General features: G+C 44.1%; 1 protein-coding gene across 2 annotated transcripts in view; it reads left to right on the plus strand.

Annotated features, from left to right (window-relative positions):
• PREX1 (phosphatidylinositol-3,4,5-trisphosphate dependent Rac exchange factor 1) overlaps nt 1-17,748 on the plus strand; it is a 411,313-nt gene that overhangs the window by 283,834 nt on the left and 109,731 nt on the right. For both annotated transcript variants that reach the window (XM_029611388.1, XM_029611389.1), the window contains exons 14-15: nt 2,578-2,653; nt 14,101-14,173. In XM_029611388.1, the coding sequence (XP_029467248.1) occupies nt 2,578-2,653; nt 14,101-14,173 (149 nt within the window). The remainder of the gene's footprint in view (nt 1-2,577; nt 2,654-14,100; nt 14,174-17,748) is intronic.

Consider the following 17,748-nt stretch of genomic DNA (forward strand, 5'->3'; position numbering starts at 1 on the left):
TCAGTTTGTGGCAAATTACAAAAAAAATCCATAATTAAAAAAAAAAAAAAAAAAAAAAAAACCAAAACAAAAAACCCCCCCAACACATACAAGATATGATCATTCTACATATCTAAAGTTAGACTGTAAATTGATATTAGCCAGCCAGCCGCCCCCATCCACTGCATCCATTCTATGCAAATCTATGGTGTCATATTCACTGTGGCTGTCCTGAGAACCAGACTAGCTAGGGGCTCCTCTAGGACTGGGCTGGGGAGCTCTATCTTTGCATATCCTTCCTGGAGCCCAGCCTGGGCTTGCAAGTGCTATGAGCTAAACGCTATCTGCATTAATCTTCTTCTCTAAGTTCTCTTAAGAGGTGGCTTTTGTGGGAAAGGGACTGTATTTCATTTCTTTAATGGTATCCTCCCTAAGTCCTGGTTTTCTTATATAGAAAATTTTTTTTTTTTTAATCTAGGCAGGGGTTTAATTTCTTGTAGTTCTCCTTAATTTATTTCACCTTATGAATCACCTGGCTCTGATCCATCCCAGTGATACCTTTCTTAGCTTTAACCCAAAGGGGTAGATTTTAAAACGTGCGTGCGCACACGGGCTCGCCGATTTTATGACACATGCGCGGTGGTGCTAGGGGGCCGAATTTTACATTGATATGCGTGGCGATGCAATCGGGGGCCTCCCTCAGTTCCCTCCCAGTTCACTCCAATTAAGGAGCGGACTGGGAGGGAACTTCCCTACCCCCCTGCCTAATCTTCCTTCCCTTTCCCCTCTCCACCCAACCCCTAAATCTAGCTTAAGTAACCCTTTTTTTTTTGTTTGTTTTGTGACTTACCTGCTCTGATGAGGAGAAATAAGATACGCCCGCAGCTGGCCGGCGCGCGCTTCCCTGGAACAGCCCCGCCCCTCCCCACCTAGACCACGCCCCCCCTGCACCCTTTTCAGGGCCCAGTACTTGTGCGCGTCTTGACACTTACGCGTGTGGCTGGACCCTTTTCAAAATGCGTGCGGTGCGTGCAGGGTCCGGCCACACATGTAAGTGAGTATGTTTACATGCTCAGCCATTTTAAAATTCGGCCTTTAGTCTTGAGTTTTGTTTCTGTGTCTTGACCAGGTGGTAAGCTCCAGGGAGCAGGGACTGTCTTTTGTGTTTCTGTACAGTGCTGTGTGTGTGTCTGGAAGTGCTATAGAATTACTTATAGCAGTGATCGTAGTCTGTCATGGCTCCCATCTCCTGCGCACTCCAAATATCCTTTACTCTAGCCGTGCCAATTCAGCTGCTCAAAAATGTCAATGAATAGTGGCCAAGTATTTCCTGTGTGTCTACTAATATTTCTCTTTTTCACAGGATGGAGAGGTCGAATATGACATTTGTAGCATATTTTTCTGTGCTCTGGAGATGGTAGCTGGCACAGTGTCTACAACCAAAGAATATAATATGTGAATGAGTGATGAAAGTCCATTTGCTTTTTTTGTAATATTTTTTAAATTCTTAAATTAAATGATCCTTTCCTTTCTCTATATGGTATCCCCAGTACGGTAACCCTTAAAGCAACAGGCATCACAGTTCATCATATAATTAAAGGCATTTTTATCGCAGTCAAAGCCAGGAACCAAAGAATCGTAGTGTGAAAAATGGTTAGAAAACACGGTTCATTACTAAATAAATAGACATGAAGTACTCTATGTACACAGCCATCCAATATGTCGAAATATTATGAGGAAAAAAGGCAAAATACAGTAATCCCAATACTTTTTCAATCAAACTGAAAAAATATCTTCTCCAGTCTATTGGAAAAAAAATTGCTTAATCAAGCTATGGAAAAAACATATTCTTTATTCTTTCAGTGAAAAATCACTTTATCCATTCAAACACAAGTATGCAGTCACTGCATTATAATGAAAAAATAAAAAAATAGAGTAATCCCAATACTTTTTCAATCAGACTGAAAAAAATACCTTCTCCAGTCTATTGGAAAAAAATTGCTTAATCAAGCTGTGGAAAAAATGTGACTGCATACTTGTGTTTGGATGGTAAAGTGATTTTTCATTGAAAGGACAAAGACGTTTTTTCCACAGCTTGATTAAGTGATTTTTTTTCCAATAGACTGGAGAAGACTTTTTTTTTTTTTCAGCCTGATTGAAAAGTATTGGGGATTACTGTCTTTTTTTGTTTATGTTTTCATTATAATATTTTGACAAGTGTGAGGTTGTGCTTGTATCCTTTGTATGTTGGGCCTTAATATTCTTTAACCATCACAGTTTGAAATGATGGAATAGTGTGGTTGCTACAGAAGTAAAAATATAATTCAGGTAAATGTTATTCTTTTGCTGCCTTAAGTGAAGGGTCCAGTGGTGCATCCCTGCTTTATCTGGTAATGGAATCTCTGTTAATGGGTCTGCATTTGATTACGCTTAAGTACTCAGCATTATTCTCTGAAATTATGGATAGGATCTAATTCCTAAAAACTCTGCTGCCCTATTGTACAAAATCGATAGTGCTTAAAATCAAAAGCATTTTTAAGAATGAGTTTGTATAATGCCTTGGGCGTGTTTCTTTGTTTTTTTATAACTATATTGCAGAGACCGGGACTACCATTTGAAGACCTATAAATCTGTGGTTCCCGCCAGTAAGCTTGTGGATTGGCTGATATCACAGGTTTGCATCACTGTTTTAATTGTATTATGCTTTTCTTATTTACAAATGGGCAGAACAACCCGGACTCTCAGTGCTGCATCAGTCTAGTGTTAGAGATGCGGGGAAGGTTTTTCAATCACAGTAAAAAAAAAAAAAAAAAATCAAAACAAGACCAAAACCAAGTGTTCGTACCTTGCAAATGATATTCATGAATGGGGATTTCTCGTTGAAAATTGGGCCATCGTGGGAATGGGGCACCATTCTCAGTGCACACATGTGAACCTGCTATGAAGAAAGCCCTACGCATACTCTTCCACCTCTGACCTAGCCTTGCTTCTTGTACCCACATTGGGGGCGGGGAGCTTAGGTTGCTATTTTCACCTGGCCTCTTCCTGTGGGTAAAAAGCTGTTTACCCATGGATAAGGCTTTGAAAATTGCCTTGGAAACAGGCTACTCTTACATAATAACATAGTAGATGACAGCAGAGAAAAGACCAACCCTCCCATCCAGTCTGCTCAGATCTTTCTTGCCTTGGATATATCCCAGTTGCCAGCCATAGAGCATGACCACTTGTAAGATCTCTCTCCTTATCCCAGGTAGTTTTTGTCATCTTTCTCCTTTGTATACTGCTGTTTTGTGTAAATGAGTCTATAAGATACCCTATTTAGTTCATACCCGGCATTCCTCTCTTCCCATATCTAACCATGTGATTTAAAGGCCTGGCTGTTCTGCCATAATCCCTGTTATGATTTGGCTTAGAATAGCCTACGTTATATGTTGGACAGTTGCTGAGCTGTAGGGTATCTGAAACGATTTATTGTCTGGGTTGATTGAATGTTTTATGTATTTATTGTGATTTATATCTTTATTTTTTTTAATTGATTAATGCTTTATTATGTATTATTTCCTTAGTTAATATGCGGTTTAATGTGCTTATGTTATGATATTATTTATTGAGGGGGTAACTTTGTAATACATGTTTCTTGACTTTCAAAATTATTCCACCAAAACTATCCATACACAGTATTCAACTACATGCTGATTTGTGCATGGAGAATTTAAATGCATACTTTTGAAAATCCAAAAGTATGTGGTAAGTCCCAAACACTTCCACTCAATCTGGGTAAACCTATATGTGTACAGGACATGCACATGTTTGTTTCTTTTAAATTTGATTTATATTCTGCTTTTTAGCACTTCAAAGCAGATTATATTAGGTACATTAAAGTGCCATACATCAAAATGGTGATGTCCGCTGGAAAAACTGAGCTGGAGTTGATTAACTCTGGCGTAACCCCGGCAGACAGCGTCATTTGACTTTCAAGCAGGTGAAGAAAGAAGAGGACCAAAGAAGAGCTCCCAGGCCTGAGCTCTGAGGCCTGGGCCTAACCCTGGACCAAGGTCTAGGTGTCGGGACCCGGCCTCCTGGCTGAGGCCCCGGCACTGGTCCTGGGTCCAGGCCTAGGCTCCAGCATCGGGACCCGGCCACTGGGTCAGATCGCGGTATCAGGCCGGGGTCCGGGCCGAGGCCCCGGCATTGGGACTCAGCCTCTGGTTTGGGTTGCGGCATCAGGCCTAGAGGCCAAGGCCTTAGTGTCGAGACCTCACTTCTGGGTCAGGTTGCAGTGTCGGGCCTGGGTCCGGCCCAAGGCCCAGCTATTGGATACCTGATAGATCAGGTAAGATTATTTTTTATTTTTTTATTTTTGGGGGTCTCGGCCAAGGCCCTGGCATTGGCCCGTGCCTCCGCCAAGACCCCGGCGTTGCTCTCAGGCCTAGGCCGTGGCCCCTGCTTTGGACCTCACCCTCGTCCCTAGCGAGGCCCTCGGCTTTGGGCCTAGGCACCTGCATCGCGCTCAGGCATAGGCTGCGGTCCCTAATTTGGGCCTCAGCCTGTGCCCTAGACCAGGGCCTGATGCATTGATTTAAAAAGAAACAAATGAATAAGGTTTGTTTCATTGTGGGGGACCCCCCTGATTCGGTTCGAGGCTCCCCCAAATGAAACAAATTAGCCTGCTTCATCACATTTTGCATTTTCGTTTTAAACAAAGGCATATCCCTAGTGGATATCCTGAAATCCAGACTGGCTGGGTGTGCCCCAAGGACTGGGTTGAGAACCGCTGGTGTCCAGGTGACTGACAACACCTTTCCTCTCCCCACCAGGCACACTGCAGCCATCTTGTAATTTAAGCCACACTGGCCACCTGTGAGGAAATATTGCCACGTAGATACTGATGTAGAGGTGTTGGTTTTATGTATTTTGGGCACAATCTCATTGTACAGTGCATTGGGAGGTCCTGTTTGGACTATGGATAAAGGTCTGGATACATCTGCCTGATTGTTGCGACTAAGTCAAAACACAAAAGGGGAGTCACTTCTAAGCCCCTTAGAGGCTATTTCTCCATCTTAATTGAATTCTGAGAGCAGCACCGGTATGTGCGAGAGTAGAGGTCGGTTGGTAGCCCGTGACCTGTCCCAAGAGTTTCACTATTAAAAACCGGTGCAGATCAGATAGAGTTTAGGGTCAGCTGTGGTGGGAGGAAATGGTTTTCATTTGCAAGGTTTGGAATCCCAGGTCGCGCTCGCTCTGTGATGATTCAGTCTAAATCTGCTGAAAGCTTTATGAGCTTCCAGTGTTGGCAGACATGGCAGGTACTCACTCTGTAACTTATCTCTGAATCTCAGGCAAGGGAAAGGGAACTTTATTTCAGGTCTTCCCCAGGCCATCCCAAGCTATCTTGAGAACCTTCTGCTCCTGGAAAAACTGAAACTTGCATTGAATAGAAAACTTGGACTGCAGAAACATTTTTGATGGGATAATTTAGAATATTAACCACTTTTTAAAAGTTACTAAAATAATAGCAATTTAAAAATGAATTATGTATGATTTTAAAGGCTGCACTTCATTGTGTTTCTCGGCCCCTTTGCAGGGGTCATGGGTAAATTCACCAGTTGGGTCTTTTGGAGCAGCTCCAGTGAATGGGTTTGCCCATGATAAGCCAAAGAGAGGATGTAGAGAAGGTCCGAGAGAGGTTACTACTCCAAGAAATTCTGTTTATAATTGCCTTTAAAAGAAACAAACGCAGGAAAAAAAAATCTTATTTTTCCTTTTTTCCTGCTTGCTGAAGTTTTCAGTTTTACAATGGGTGGGATGCATTGCCACTTTATGAGAACAGAGCGTGCAAGAGCTGAATTGGGTGGTTTTAAGAGCGTTCTTACTAAGTAACCATGAGTGGTCTTGATAACCTGCACAGAGATCTCCGACTACATTCCAGCCACCCCCACCTCCTCCCAAGACCAGCCAGAATCATCCCAGCAACAAGGGTGGAGGGAGAGGCAGGGAATATCCACAGATAGGGATGTGGGAAAAGCCTGCAGCTATTTTCTGCTGTCCTGCTGCAAATCTACAGCATAAAACAGCCCCGAGTTTCACATCACTGAAACATGTCCTTAATGCTAACATATCACATGTTTTGGATGTTAAACTGCATACTTGTTAAACAAAAAATATCCCTGGCAGGGGAGGAGCATTTAAGTTTAGATTTAATAAGAGCATTATCCTTTTCTTAAGATAGAGTTCAGCAGAGAATGGAACAATTTGAGGATAAACGATACTTTATAAGTCTCTCTGCGGCGTGGAGTAATTATTTCAGTTAAATATATCGCAGTTGTAATTCAACGCCCCTGCAACAGGATGCTGAATTAGTAGAGGGAGTAAGATCTTTCTCATTTGGTCTGTAGGCGGATGATAGTGTTTATAAAAGCCCTCTAACTGTCCGACTGGGAACTATGAGACAGACAATGGAACAATGGCATCAGGATTCTGGCAAAGGAAGGATTCCATCTCTTATTTTGCAGAGATGTTCTCGCTGAGAGGGAGGCCTTTTTCTTTCAGTGTTCATGTGATGTTACAGTGAGATGACCAGGTGGGATTCCTTCTGTATCCAGATTTTTTAAGGGGTTTTGGGTGCCGACACACCTGTAAATCTAGAAGTTAGAAAAAAGAATTAGCATTTCTTAAAAGTGTGTGAATGACTTTGAACATTCAGTGAAGCAAATTCTTTGCAAATCTGGGCTAATAGGGCAGAAAGAAATCATATTGCAAAGTTTAGTCCTTTTAACTTGGGAAACTGTATATTTATTTATTTATTATTCTTATATACCGACATTCGATCTCAATTGAGATACCACACCGGTTTACATTCAGGTACTGTAGGTATTTCTCTATCCCCAGAGGGCTTACAATCTAATCAGCTGATTTTATTTAAAGAATGCTTTCTTTCCTAGCGTGTAGCCAGAAGGACTCAGGACCAATAAGTTATGCTCCCCAGCCAGCAGATGGAGACGGAGTCAGATTTCAAAGCTGACGTCACCCTACATACACCCCTGCAGTGACCTTTGCCCTTCAGTATTTCTCCATCTCCAGCAGATGGTGGACATACCTCTTCCTATGGGGATTGCTGTACTTTTTGGAAGGAGAAATTCTACATTTAAATTGGAGAAAAAATTGAGCCCCGCTCTCCTGCGGCGATACCTAAAGGTCCCTCCTCCAGTTGAGAATTCCTGAGGCGATTTCCCCTCAGAGGGGTGCCTTGGTTCGGTAGCCGGTTCCCGACATGGATTTGCTGCTTAAGCAGCTGAAAGGCAGCGGGTGCAGGAAGCCGAGTGCGGTGGTGACGGCCAAAGCCTTCTCCCCCCACAGCCGGAAACCGTCTCTGTACTCAGCTGGTAAGTGCTGAGCCCAGGTAAGTTAAAAAAAAAAAAAGAAGAGAAGAAGATTTACTTCCTGATTCAGAGGCATTTGGAGGGGTTTCAGTAAGACTTTCTCCAGTCTCCTTGCTCGGCGAGCCGTACCGATGTTGTTCCCGATCCCGTTGGGGTAAGGGGAAGTGGACTTCCGAGTGGGTTGAGCGGCCCCCCAATGGGCTAGGCCCCGCTTTAGGCTTGGTCAGCACATCGTGTGGTAGGCCCTGGTGGCGCCATCTTGCATGCGTCTTTGTGCATGCCGTATTGCCCTCCATAGAATGTCAGTACGCGCAGTGCACATAACGTCGTGCGTGTACATATGCGCACAATTTACTAAGCGCAGAATACAGGCAAAGCCGGGTGCGCGGGCTGTGCATGTGCCTCGCCGTGTTCTGCCTAGGTGCCCAAAATCTGTGTGCATAAAATTTTATGTGTGAGCTGACAGAACACACAGTTACTACCTCCAATGGCTCCGGTAGCCAAGAAAGCTCCGGTAGCCAGGAAAGCATGCCTCGAGGCAGACCTCGAGGCATGCTTCACCTCACCAAGGGTATCCCTGGCAGGGCCCTAAATGGCACGAATGAAGAGGAGGATACAAATTTCTATGAAGATGGGGAAATTCCCCCTAGTTTAGAACCATATCTGACCAGGTTATGGTTTTTCCATTGCCGGCTCTGGTTTCCCAGACCCTGAAGATGCTGGGAGCTCCTAGGGCAGACTCTATGACAGAACCAAAGAAGAATCCCATTCTGATTTCCCTAAGGAAAGCTTCTTGCTACTTTCCAATACTGGAAGCCATCCAGGAGTTGTTTGACCTGGAATGGGATGCCCCAGAAGCAAGTTTTAAAGGGGGGACGAGTGTTAGAAGCTCTATATCACTGGATCCGGCAGTGAGAGAGCATTTGAGTTTCCCTAAAGTGGATGTGCTGGTCTGTGCCATTTCTAAGCAAACTATCCCAGTGGAGGGAGGAGTGGTCTTAAAGGATGCGCATGATAGATGGATGGAGTCCATCCTTAAACAGGCCTTTGACGCAGTAGCAATGACCTTACAGACTGCTGCTTGTTGTGCCGTGGTAGCTTGTTCGTGCTGGCTCCTTTCTCAGGAGGTGGATGACTCGGGGATGAATTCCAGAGTGATTATGGAACCCACCGCCACCTTTTTAGCTGACGCAGGCTCTGATCTAGTCCATACTTCATCCAGAGGAGTGGCCTCAGTGGTGATGGCCAGAAGACAGTTATGGCTGCAGAATTAGTCAGCAAACGCAACCTCCAAAGCATATCTTACAAAGATGCACTTTAAAGGATCACTCCTTTCAAAAGTGAATTGGAAAAGCTGGCCAGTAAATGGGGCGAATCTCCAGTTCCCCGCTACCAGAAGATAAGAGAAAGCAATTACAGCACCCTTCGCTATGAGGGGTCAATCCAGGGACCATGTGAATAAGGAAGTTGATGTGCCAAGTGCGTTAGTTGATGAGCCGATACACCTGATGGTGTGGAGCTATCTCCAAGTTCTCGGTATGATGGCGGCAAACCTGGAAGTAGTACCTTGGGCGAGGGCACACATGCGACCACTTCAATGCGCACTACTGACACGTTGGAACCTGCAGTTTCAAGACTATTTGATTTGCCTCTACTTACTGATGGGAGTACGCTCTCAGCTCCAGTGATGGCTACAGGAAGCTCATCTGAGCAGGGTTCCTCTCTGAACTGGCTGGTATTCACAACAGACGTGAGCCTCCATGGCTGGGGAGCTCACTGTCAGGAACTGACAGCCCAGGGATGTTGGACCCAGGAAGAGGTCCTCTGGAACATCAACTGCCTGGAAGACCACGCAGTCAGATTGGCGTGTATACAATTCAGCCACAGACTCCAGGGTCCGTGTAATGTTGGACAACACAACAATGGTAGCCTACGTCAACTGCCAGGGTGGAACCAAGAGCCTGCAAGTGTCACAGGAGATAGATCTCCTTATGGAATGGGTGGAAATACATCTACAGATTATCTCAGCCTTCCACATCGCAGGAAAAGACAACATCAGAACAGACTTTCTGAGCAGGGAAAGTCTGGATCCAGGAGATTGGGCATTGTTGGCCAAAGTCTTTCAGGTGATAGTAGATTGCTGGGGTATCCTTTCCATTGACCTGCTGGCCATATCTCAAAACGTGAAGGTTCCCTGATTCTTCAGTCACAGAAGAGATCAGTGGTCCCTGGGTTTCGATGTTCTTGTTCAGACCTGGCTGGAAGAGGAGTTGCTATATGCCTTCCCTTCATGGCACCTGCTGGGCAGGGTCATTTGCAGAATTGAGTACCACAGGGGATTAGTCCTACTAGTAGCTCCATATTGGCCCTGGCATCTGTGATATGGGGACTTGCAGAGACTCCAGGTGGAGTCCCCCCTGTGCCTCCCACTGCACAGGGACCTGCTACAGCAGGGACCGGTCCTTCACGAGGATCAACTTGATTCTGTCTTAAGGCCTGGCCCTTGAGAGGGCTTGCCTGATGAAGTGAGGACATTCTGCGGCAATAATTGCCACTTTACTCCACTCGCGGAAGTTCTCTACGTCCCTTGCATATGTGCAGGTCTGGAGAGTATTTGAGGCCTGGTGCGAGGAACTCAATGTCCCCCATTGGGTGGTCAAAATTCCACTAAGTCTGGCACTTTTGCAGGACGGCTTGAATAAAGGTTTGACCCTTAACTCCTTGAAGGTCCAGGTAGCTACTCTCTCCTGTTTCAGGGGCAAGGTGAACGTAACCCACCTGTCGGCTCATCCTGACATGGCCAGTTTTCTGAAAGGGTTGAAGCACCTCCGGCCAACCCTTGTGGAATCTTAATCTGGTATTAGAATTTTTGGCAGAGCCCTCCTTTCAGCCGCTGCTCAGTCTTTCCTTGCGTTTATTAATCTTGAAAACAATATTCCTTGTGGCTATATGCTCGGCACGTCGCATCTCTGAACTATAGGCATTGTCGTGTTGGGAACCATTCCTTTGGATGACTCATTGAGTGTTACAGCTTTGTACCGTTCCATCCCTCCTGCCCAAGATAGTCTCGGAGTTTCATTTGAATCAGTCCATTTTGTTGCCATCCCTAGATAAGGACAAGGATGCGGAAGAATACCGCCTCCTCTGTCATTTGAATGTCAGTAGACTTTTGGTGCGGTATCTAGAAGTTTCAGAACCAGTCCAAAAGACGGACTGCCTGTTTTTCCTTTATGGTGGAAGGAAGCGGGGTGAGCCAGCTTCGCGGGCTACAATAGCTCGCTGGATTAAGGAGGTGGTCACGGGAGGCTATGTGGAGGCAGGAAAGCCATTACCTTCTCAGGTTAAAGCTCATTCCACTAGGGTTCAGGCGGTCTCATGGGCGGAAGCTAGACTGCTGTCTCCTGTCGACATCTGCCGAACGGCAGCATGGTCCTCCTTGTACACCTTCTCCATGTTCTATCGCCTGGATGTATAGGCCTGAGAGGACACAGCCTTTGCAAGGGCAGTGTTAACGGGACCGCAGGCAGCCTCCCACCCTGATCAGGAGTAGCTTTGTACATCCCATTGGTCCTGAGTCCATCTGTCTACACTAAGGAAAATGAAATTATCAGGTAAGTAATTTCTCCAATAGAGCTGACAGGAATGACCTCAGAATTTATTTTGCAGTCCGATTTTAACTGTTTCTTTTACTTTTCTGCCTTTATCCCTCTCTCTTTCTCACTTTTAATTTGTACTTCATACTGGAAGGAGAAGATTTGAGCTTTTGAAATCAGCAGTGCCAGCTAGATTCTTCAAATGTCAACTTACCTATGTCTGTGCTATTTTTGTGTTGCTTACAAATTGTTTGGCTAAATAATGTTAGGTGCTCCTTTCCAGAATTAATCAACATATTTTCTTCATCATCATCATCATCATCATCTATCCTGGGTTAGGTAGTTGTGCCTTTCCTGGCTTCATTAAAGATCACTATCTCGTGATTCTGGCTTTCTTTTTTCCTGTAAGTCATTTTCTGAGGTGTGCAGTGAGAGAGACTGACTGTGAACGGGTGATGCAGAGAAGAGCAGGGCTGGAAGCTCAGATTGCCAGGGTTTTCTTTCCTAGAACCTTAGGATGGTCCGTTTTCGATGTCTGTTAGAACTGGCCAAGCCCAGGCATCTGATAGTGGGCTATAGTCAGGCTGCGGCGGAGAGAGATGACCACTGCTGGCTTAAGGACGAATGCCTGCAGGAATTTGAGTGGTGCTGAAGGTTTCAATCTTAAATGAGATTTCCCTTCTCGACCTTTGCCCTTCAAAGGTGACGGGGATTAGCCAGGCAGGTGTCCTGCAGATAAGCAAAAGAGAGGGAAAATATATAAAAATAACTTTATATTTTCAACTAAGGCCTTGGCAAAGAAGTTGTAGATACTTAACATTTAACAGCACTTCTTTCTCCCCATCCCCTTTCCTGATATAAAAACAAAACATTGTGCTCAGGTGTCCAGTAGGGTGGCGTACAGAGAAGGATGAATGCAAAAACTGCCTTGGATAAGGAGCGATATTTTACAGATGCTCATGCTCTATGGTTAGCATCTGGGATATATCCTTGGTAGTGTAGAAGGGCATGCTGAATGGGTCAGATGTCCTTTTTCTGCTGTCATCTACTATATTTCTGTGCATTCTCTGCCTATCAAAAAGCCTGTTCCAAAAAAGGGCCCTTGCTTTTGCCATTCTTTGCAATGCATTTCAGAGTTGTCATGGAAATGTCACTGGGGAGAATAATAAACGTGTGCCGTTCGTTTTGTAGAGCACCTACCTGCACAGCGTCTGCCAGCAGCAGCGGAGCAGACATGTCTCTTATGTGTATTTATTTATTTAAAAAATGTACAATCCAAACTTAGTCCACGGTTCAAGGTAGCGTTCAGCACGACAATCCTAAAAATACAATAAAACCAACAGAAAAGCAACGGCAGTTCAACTGCTCCCTTACATAGCTTGATCTATGAATGATTGATCAGACAGTAATAATAACTTTCAAGACTCATAGGCGTGCACTGAGACAATCTTCCTGCTAGAATTAGGAAATATCTGACTCTGCCTATCAGGAGCAAGCAAAAGCTGAAACAGATATGTTTTAAGTCTCTTTCAAAAAAATCTGTGTGCAAGGTATTAAATGTTGCTACTCGGGTGACGTTCCAAAAAATTGGACCTACACCAGAAAATGCCCTCTCTCTGGTCTCAGCGAGTGGCACTGAATGCAAAGATGGGATGTGAAGGACAATGCGTGGAAGATTATAAATGCACAGCGTGGCATTAATCCATGGAAAATCGTTTTGGCTCAAAGGCTAGTGGGTAAACATGGCCACTCTATATTTGAATCTCCCTTCTCTTGGTAGCCAGTGAAGGTCACAGAGTGTCCTTGTAATGCATTCTCTAAGACTTGAACCTGTCCGAGCATGGGCGACTGAATTTTGAATGATTTGAAGCTCTCTCAGAGCCTTTTTCCGGCATCCCAATGTAGACTGAATTGCAATAATCAAGGCTGTCTATCTACAGTGCTGAGCATTTCTTGTAGTGCTATATAATAATATGGGAGAATCCCTGAGTAATGACAGCACAGCGTGTGGTGTCTCGCTGCCTTTGCACTTCCCAACAGAGCACATCCAGGCTTCGGGTTGGAGACGACAGCAGCAGAGGTTGAGTTAATTCTTATTATTTGGCTGTCAGTGACTCTCTCTTTTCTTTTGGGGGGTTATTATGGAATTCTATTTAGAGTAAGCATGCACCAACGTGCCCTTAGAAGAAAGGGGGCAGGGCAAAATCTAAAGCCATGAGTGTAAACGGTATAAATGAAGAAGTAGCTGTCATTAGGTTGGCAATTATTAAAGGGATTTCTGCAGGTAAAAGCCCCTTTGAAAACTGTGCACTCCCTCCCCCTATGCAGGGAAGAGGACACGCAAGGATTTCCTTTTGAAATCTCCTTGCCAGCTTTAATTTTTAATTTTAAGGGGGGTAATATTCGGTGCTACTTAGCCGGATAAGTTAGGGCTTGTCTGGGTAAGTGGCAGCGGCTGAATATCCTGTCCCCTGCTGAATGGCCACAACTCAGCTGGGTGGCTAGTTATCCGGCTAAATAGTTAGCCAGGTAAGTGTTGGGCAGGGCAAGGGCGTTCCAGGGAGCAGACGTGCCCCTGTCTTCTCTGTAATTCTACAAACACTTCTTTTTTTTCTTTTTTTTTTTTAAACATTACTGCGCGCTCTCTTAATACTTTAAAAACGGGAGCAAAGCCACAAAGTGCCTACGTGAGTGTTTCCCCAGTCTGCACGTTAGGTTGGCCGGCCAATCAAATTAACTGTCAACAGTATTGGAGGGACCACTAATCGAGGCCCAAGAGGACTTGGTTTGCACGGGGTGTTCTTCATCTTCGCATTTCATCCAGACAAAACAGCCCCCTCCCTTTCGGGCAGCGTATTGCTTGTGGTCGTGACTGCCAGTAAAATGAGGTTTCTCAGAATGTATCTGTGTTTGCAGGGCCGCTGTATGCTGAAGCTCCTGCCTTTGTCTGCCCAATTCCTGCGGGAAAGGCGAGAGGAGCTATATATAGGAATCAATGAGATTGTCAGGACGGGAAGCTGATTTTTTTTTTTTTAAAGTATGGCTTATTGTGCAGGGTAAAGAGCACCCTGCTAATTTCAAGGGGAGCATTGTGCAGATGAGGAAGTTGTTGGAGGTGTAATGTTATCTTTTTTTCTTTTTGTTACCAGGGAGACTGCCAGACTCGGGAGGAAGCTGTTGCACTGGGTATTGGACTCTGCAATAATGGCTTTATGCATCATGGTAATTAATCAGTACCTCTGATTTCAGCAGCCAAGGAAAACAGCCTCCTGAATGATAACTTTCACAGCATGCCCAAATAGAGTAGCATGCAAATTATTTTTCTTTGCCGTGGGTTTTTAAAATCATTGGCTCAGGATGACACTGCACTCAGATGGAAGACCATTGTGAAGGGGTAAAACCATATCGATTGTTAAAGCAACAAAGCATATTTGGTGGGCAATAGCTGGAGAGGCAGTTTTCAAAGCCGTTTCTGTGCATAAAACAGTGTTTTGCGTGCAAAACTGGGGTCCTCTCTGCATGTAAAAGTACCTTCAACCTTCTGCATGAGGAGAATGGAGGTGATCCTAGGAGTCTGGGTGAACTTGGCACTTTCGATCATTTGTGCATAATTTTGCTGGAAAAGTATCCTTGCAAATAGCAGCTAACGGGACTGTGTATGTCTTGCTAACCCTGGGAGGAAGTAGCAAGAAATAGATTACTTTTGGGGATCTGCGGGGACTTGTGATTCAGACTGGCTACTATCAGAGACAGGATACTGGGCTCAATGGATCTTGGTCTTAAGTTCTTATGTACTTCCTTTGCTTTGAAAATTGATGTAAAGTTCGTGGCTTTACACTTCTGTGCACAGTTTGAAAGTTGCCCTCAGGGAGTGCAACAAATGCGCGCGGTGGCATATACGTATATATAAGGCTGTGAGCAGATCAAAGCAAGCATTTTATAACCCATGTATGCGATATATGTGCATATCTCTACCCTGCAACTTACGTGTGTACGTAGGCTTACGCACAGATGCATGCAACGCATTAAAACCAAAGCAATGGGCGCACATACTTTTCTTTCCTACTTTAAAAATAGGCATGCGTAAATTTTTATGTGTGAAAGTAAATTAGAACTTGCTTATATAAGTCCTGATTTATGTGCTTAAGTTGGCCAATATTAAAACATGCACGTGTAAATGAAATTAACCAGTGTATTAATTAGTCCACCGGTTCACCCAGTCCTTCTGCATGGTCTTCAAGACGTTCCTGGTTCTTCAGCCTGAACACCCCCCATTTCACCCAGATCTCCCACCCAGTCAGGACTACACAATAAGCACATTTAATATCACTTATGCCAGATAATTAGCAGGTGTAAAAATACGCAAGTAAGTTGGCAAATGTATGCGCATAAGTGTCTTTTAAAATAGCAACTTAGATGCACAAGCATTGGCCCCATCACAGAACGTGATTAGACTTTTCCTTTTTATGTGCATATATGTGTGTGGAAAAGTGAACATGCATGTGCATTTTCGACTTTTATAAAATAAGGCATGCATAAGTAGAGGCTACTTACTCATTTCATTTCATTTATTAAAATTTATTAATCGCTTAACGCAACAAAATTGTGGCCTAGGCGATTTACAATAGAACATACATAAAATAGTATAAAAAACAAACATAAAAATATCACATACAACTTATTGATACTTTAAAACGAGGACTCGATAATGGACAGCAATTTCTATTGGTTTCTCTGGACATCTCGTCGGCTTTCGACACTGTCGACCATGAGATCCTTCTTTTTCGATTGCGTGAATGTGGTATCAATGGCTCTGTTCTTGCTTGGTTTGCCAACTACCTTGAAGGTCGTTCGAAATCCATTAGTTTCAATAATCAGCAGTCATCAACCTTTCTCTTAAAATCTGGAGTGCCGCAAGGTTCGGCATTGTCCACTATGCTGTTTAATATCTACCTTGCGCCTATTACTAAATTACTGACCAATGTTACGGATGGTTTCAAATTATATGCAGATGACATACCGTTTTTTTTTAATCAAAATCAGACCTTCTTGGCAAGAAACACTTAATCACCTACATCTATGTTTAACTACCATCAAACAATGGCTAAATCAAAACAAGCTTTCTCTCAATACAAAAAAGACAAGAGTTTTTACTCATACATCGTCCTCATTCTACACCTTACATAGACACCATTAGGTTGGATAATTCATCTTTTGCTTTGAACAAACCAATTAAAAGTCTCGGCGTCTTTCTTGATGCTACGCTTTCATTTAAACCTCAGCTTAAAGCTATTGTTAAACTAATGTTTATGTGTGCAATATTTTGAAAATCCACCCTTTAGTGTTTGTTGCTGATTGAATCACTTTTTGCAGTTTTTACATGAATCTTATTATTGTGGTGCATTGCCCAGAAATAACTTTTCATTCTTCATTTGTGGAGAACTGAGAAGTGTCTTTCTTGGGTAGCACAGCCAGAAAGCTAAGAGCAAGGACCATGCAAGCCTTGGAAATGATTTTGCCTTCCTGATTCATTCCAAGGAGACATGCCTGGCCTGGGAATAAAATGCCAGCAATGTCGTTCCAGCCTACCTCTTGGTAGCTGCAAAATTTGGAAAAACCAGTAAACAGTCCAAGTAGTTCTACAAACTGTTAATAATCCACATGTATTTTATATTTGTATGTTTGACTGGACAAGTCACCTGCTATCTATCTATCAACTCATGGGCATGGTAACTTTCAAACCGGCACGCGGGCACATATTAGCGCGTGTGTTCTGGCATATGCCCAGGGACGCAGCCATTTTATAACTTGTGCGCACATATGTACGCATGTTATAAAATAGCCTGGGTGTGCACACATGTCTGCCCATTTTAAATAGGCGTGCAAATCCCGCTTCTACTGCGTAAGTTGGGGGATTTTAAAATGGGCACACGCTCTCACCGATACCAGTTTCACCAGTTCACTCAGTTAAGAGTTAGGTCCTCCAAACCCCTCTAGATTAATAGTCTGCACTCCCCTCAGTTACCCCAGACCCTTAAAACCCCTCATGGACAGCTGGTTGTTGTTTTGTTTTGTTTTTTTAACTTGTGCCTCCTCCACAGCAGAAGTAAACTTATGCAGCACTTGACCTGGGCACATGCCCAGGGGCATAAGTATTTGCACACACATCTCTTGGCCCCACCTTGAAATGCCCATGCACCGCCCAGACTCTGCCCCTTTTTCAATTTGCGTGAGATGTGTGCGCTGCCAGAGATCTGCACGCATCTCGGTGATTTTTAAAATTCAGCAAGCAAGTGCCAGCCAAATTTGTGCTTGCATCCCTTAACTGATGCACACATCAGGCTTTTACAATTAACCTTTTAGTGTTTGTATTGAAAGAAACCCCTCTTAGACACCAAGAGGAGAATTTTCAAAGCAATCTGCATGGATAAACAGTGTTTTACCCTCTTCACCTGGCAGGCTGAAAATTGCTGGCCAGATATTTCTAGCCACGTTGAGAGAAGTCATTCCTGTGGAGTGGTTTAGGTTGGTGGGGAGGGAGGAAATGTGCATTCATAGATGGCATTTCCAATCTTTTTTTTTATTTGCATGTTAACTATCAAAGAAATAATGGGCCGGAGTTTAAGATATAGGTGTGGGCGTAGATTTGTGCGCACAACCCGGCGCGCACAAATCTACGCCCGATTTTATAACACGCGCGCGCAGCCGCAAGCATGTTATAAAATCCGGGGTCGGCGGGCGCAAGGGGGTGCACACGTGTGCACCTTGTGCGCACCAAGCTGCGCAGCCTTCCTCCG

Source organism: Rhinatrema bivittatum, chromosome 8 (genome assembly GCF_901001135.1).
Source record: "Rhinatrema bivittatum chromosome 8, aRhiBiv1.1, whole genome shotgun sequence".
In the NCBI taxonomy this organism is placed as follows: Eukaryota; Metazoa; Chordata; class Amphibia; order Gymnophiona; family Rhinatrematidae; genus Rhinatrema; species Rhinatrema bivittatum.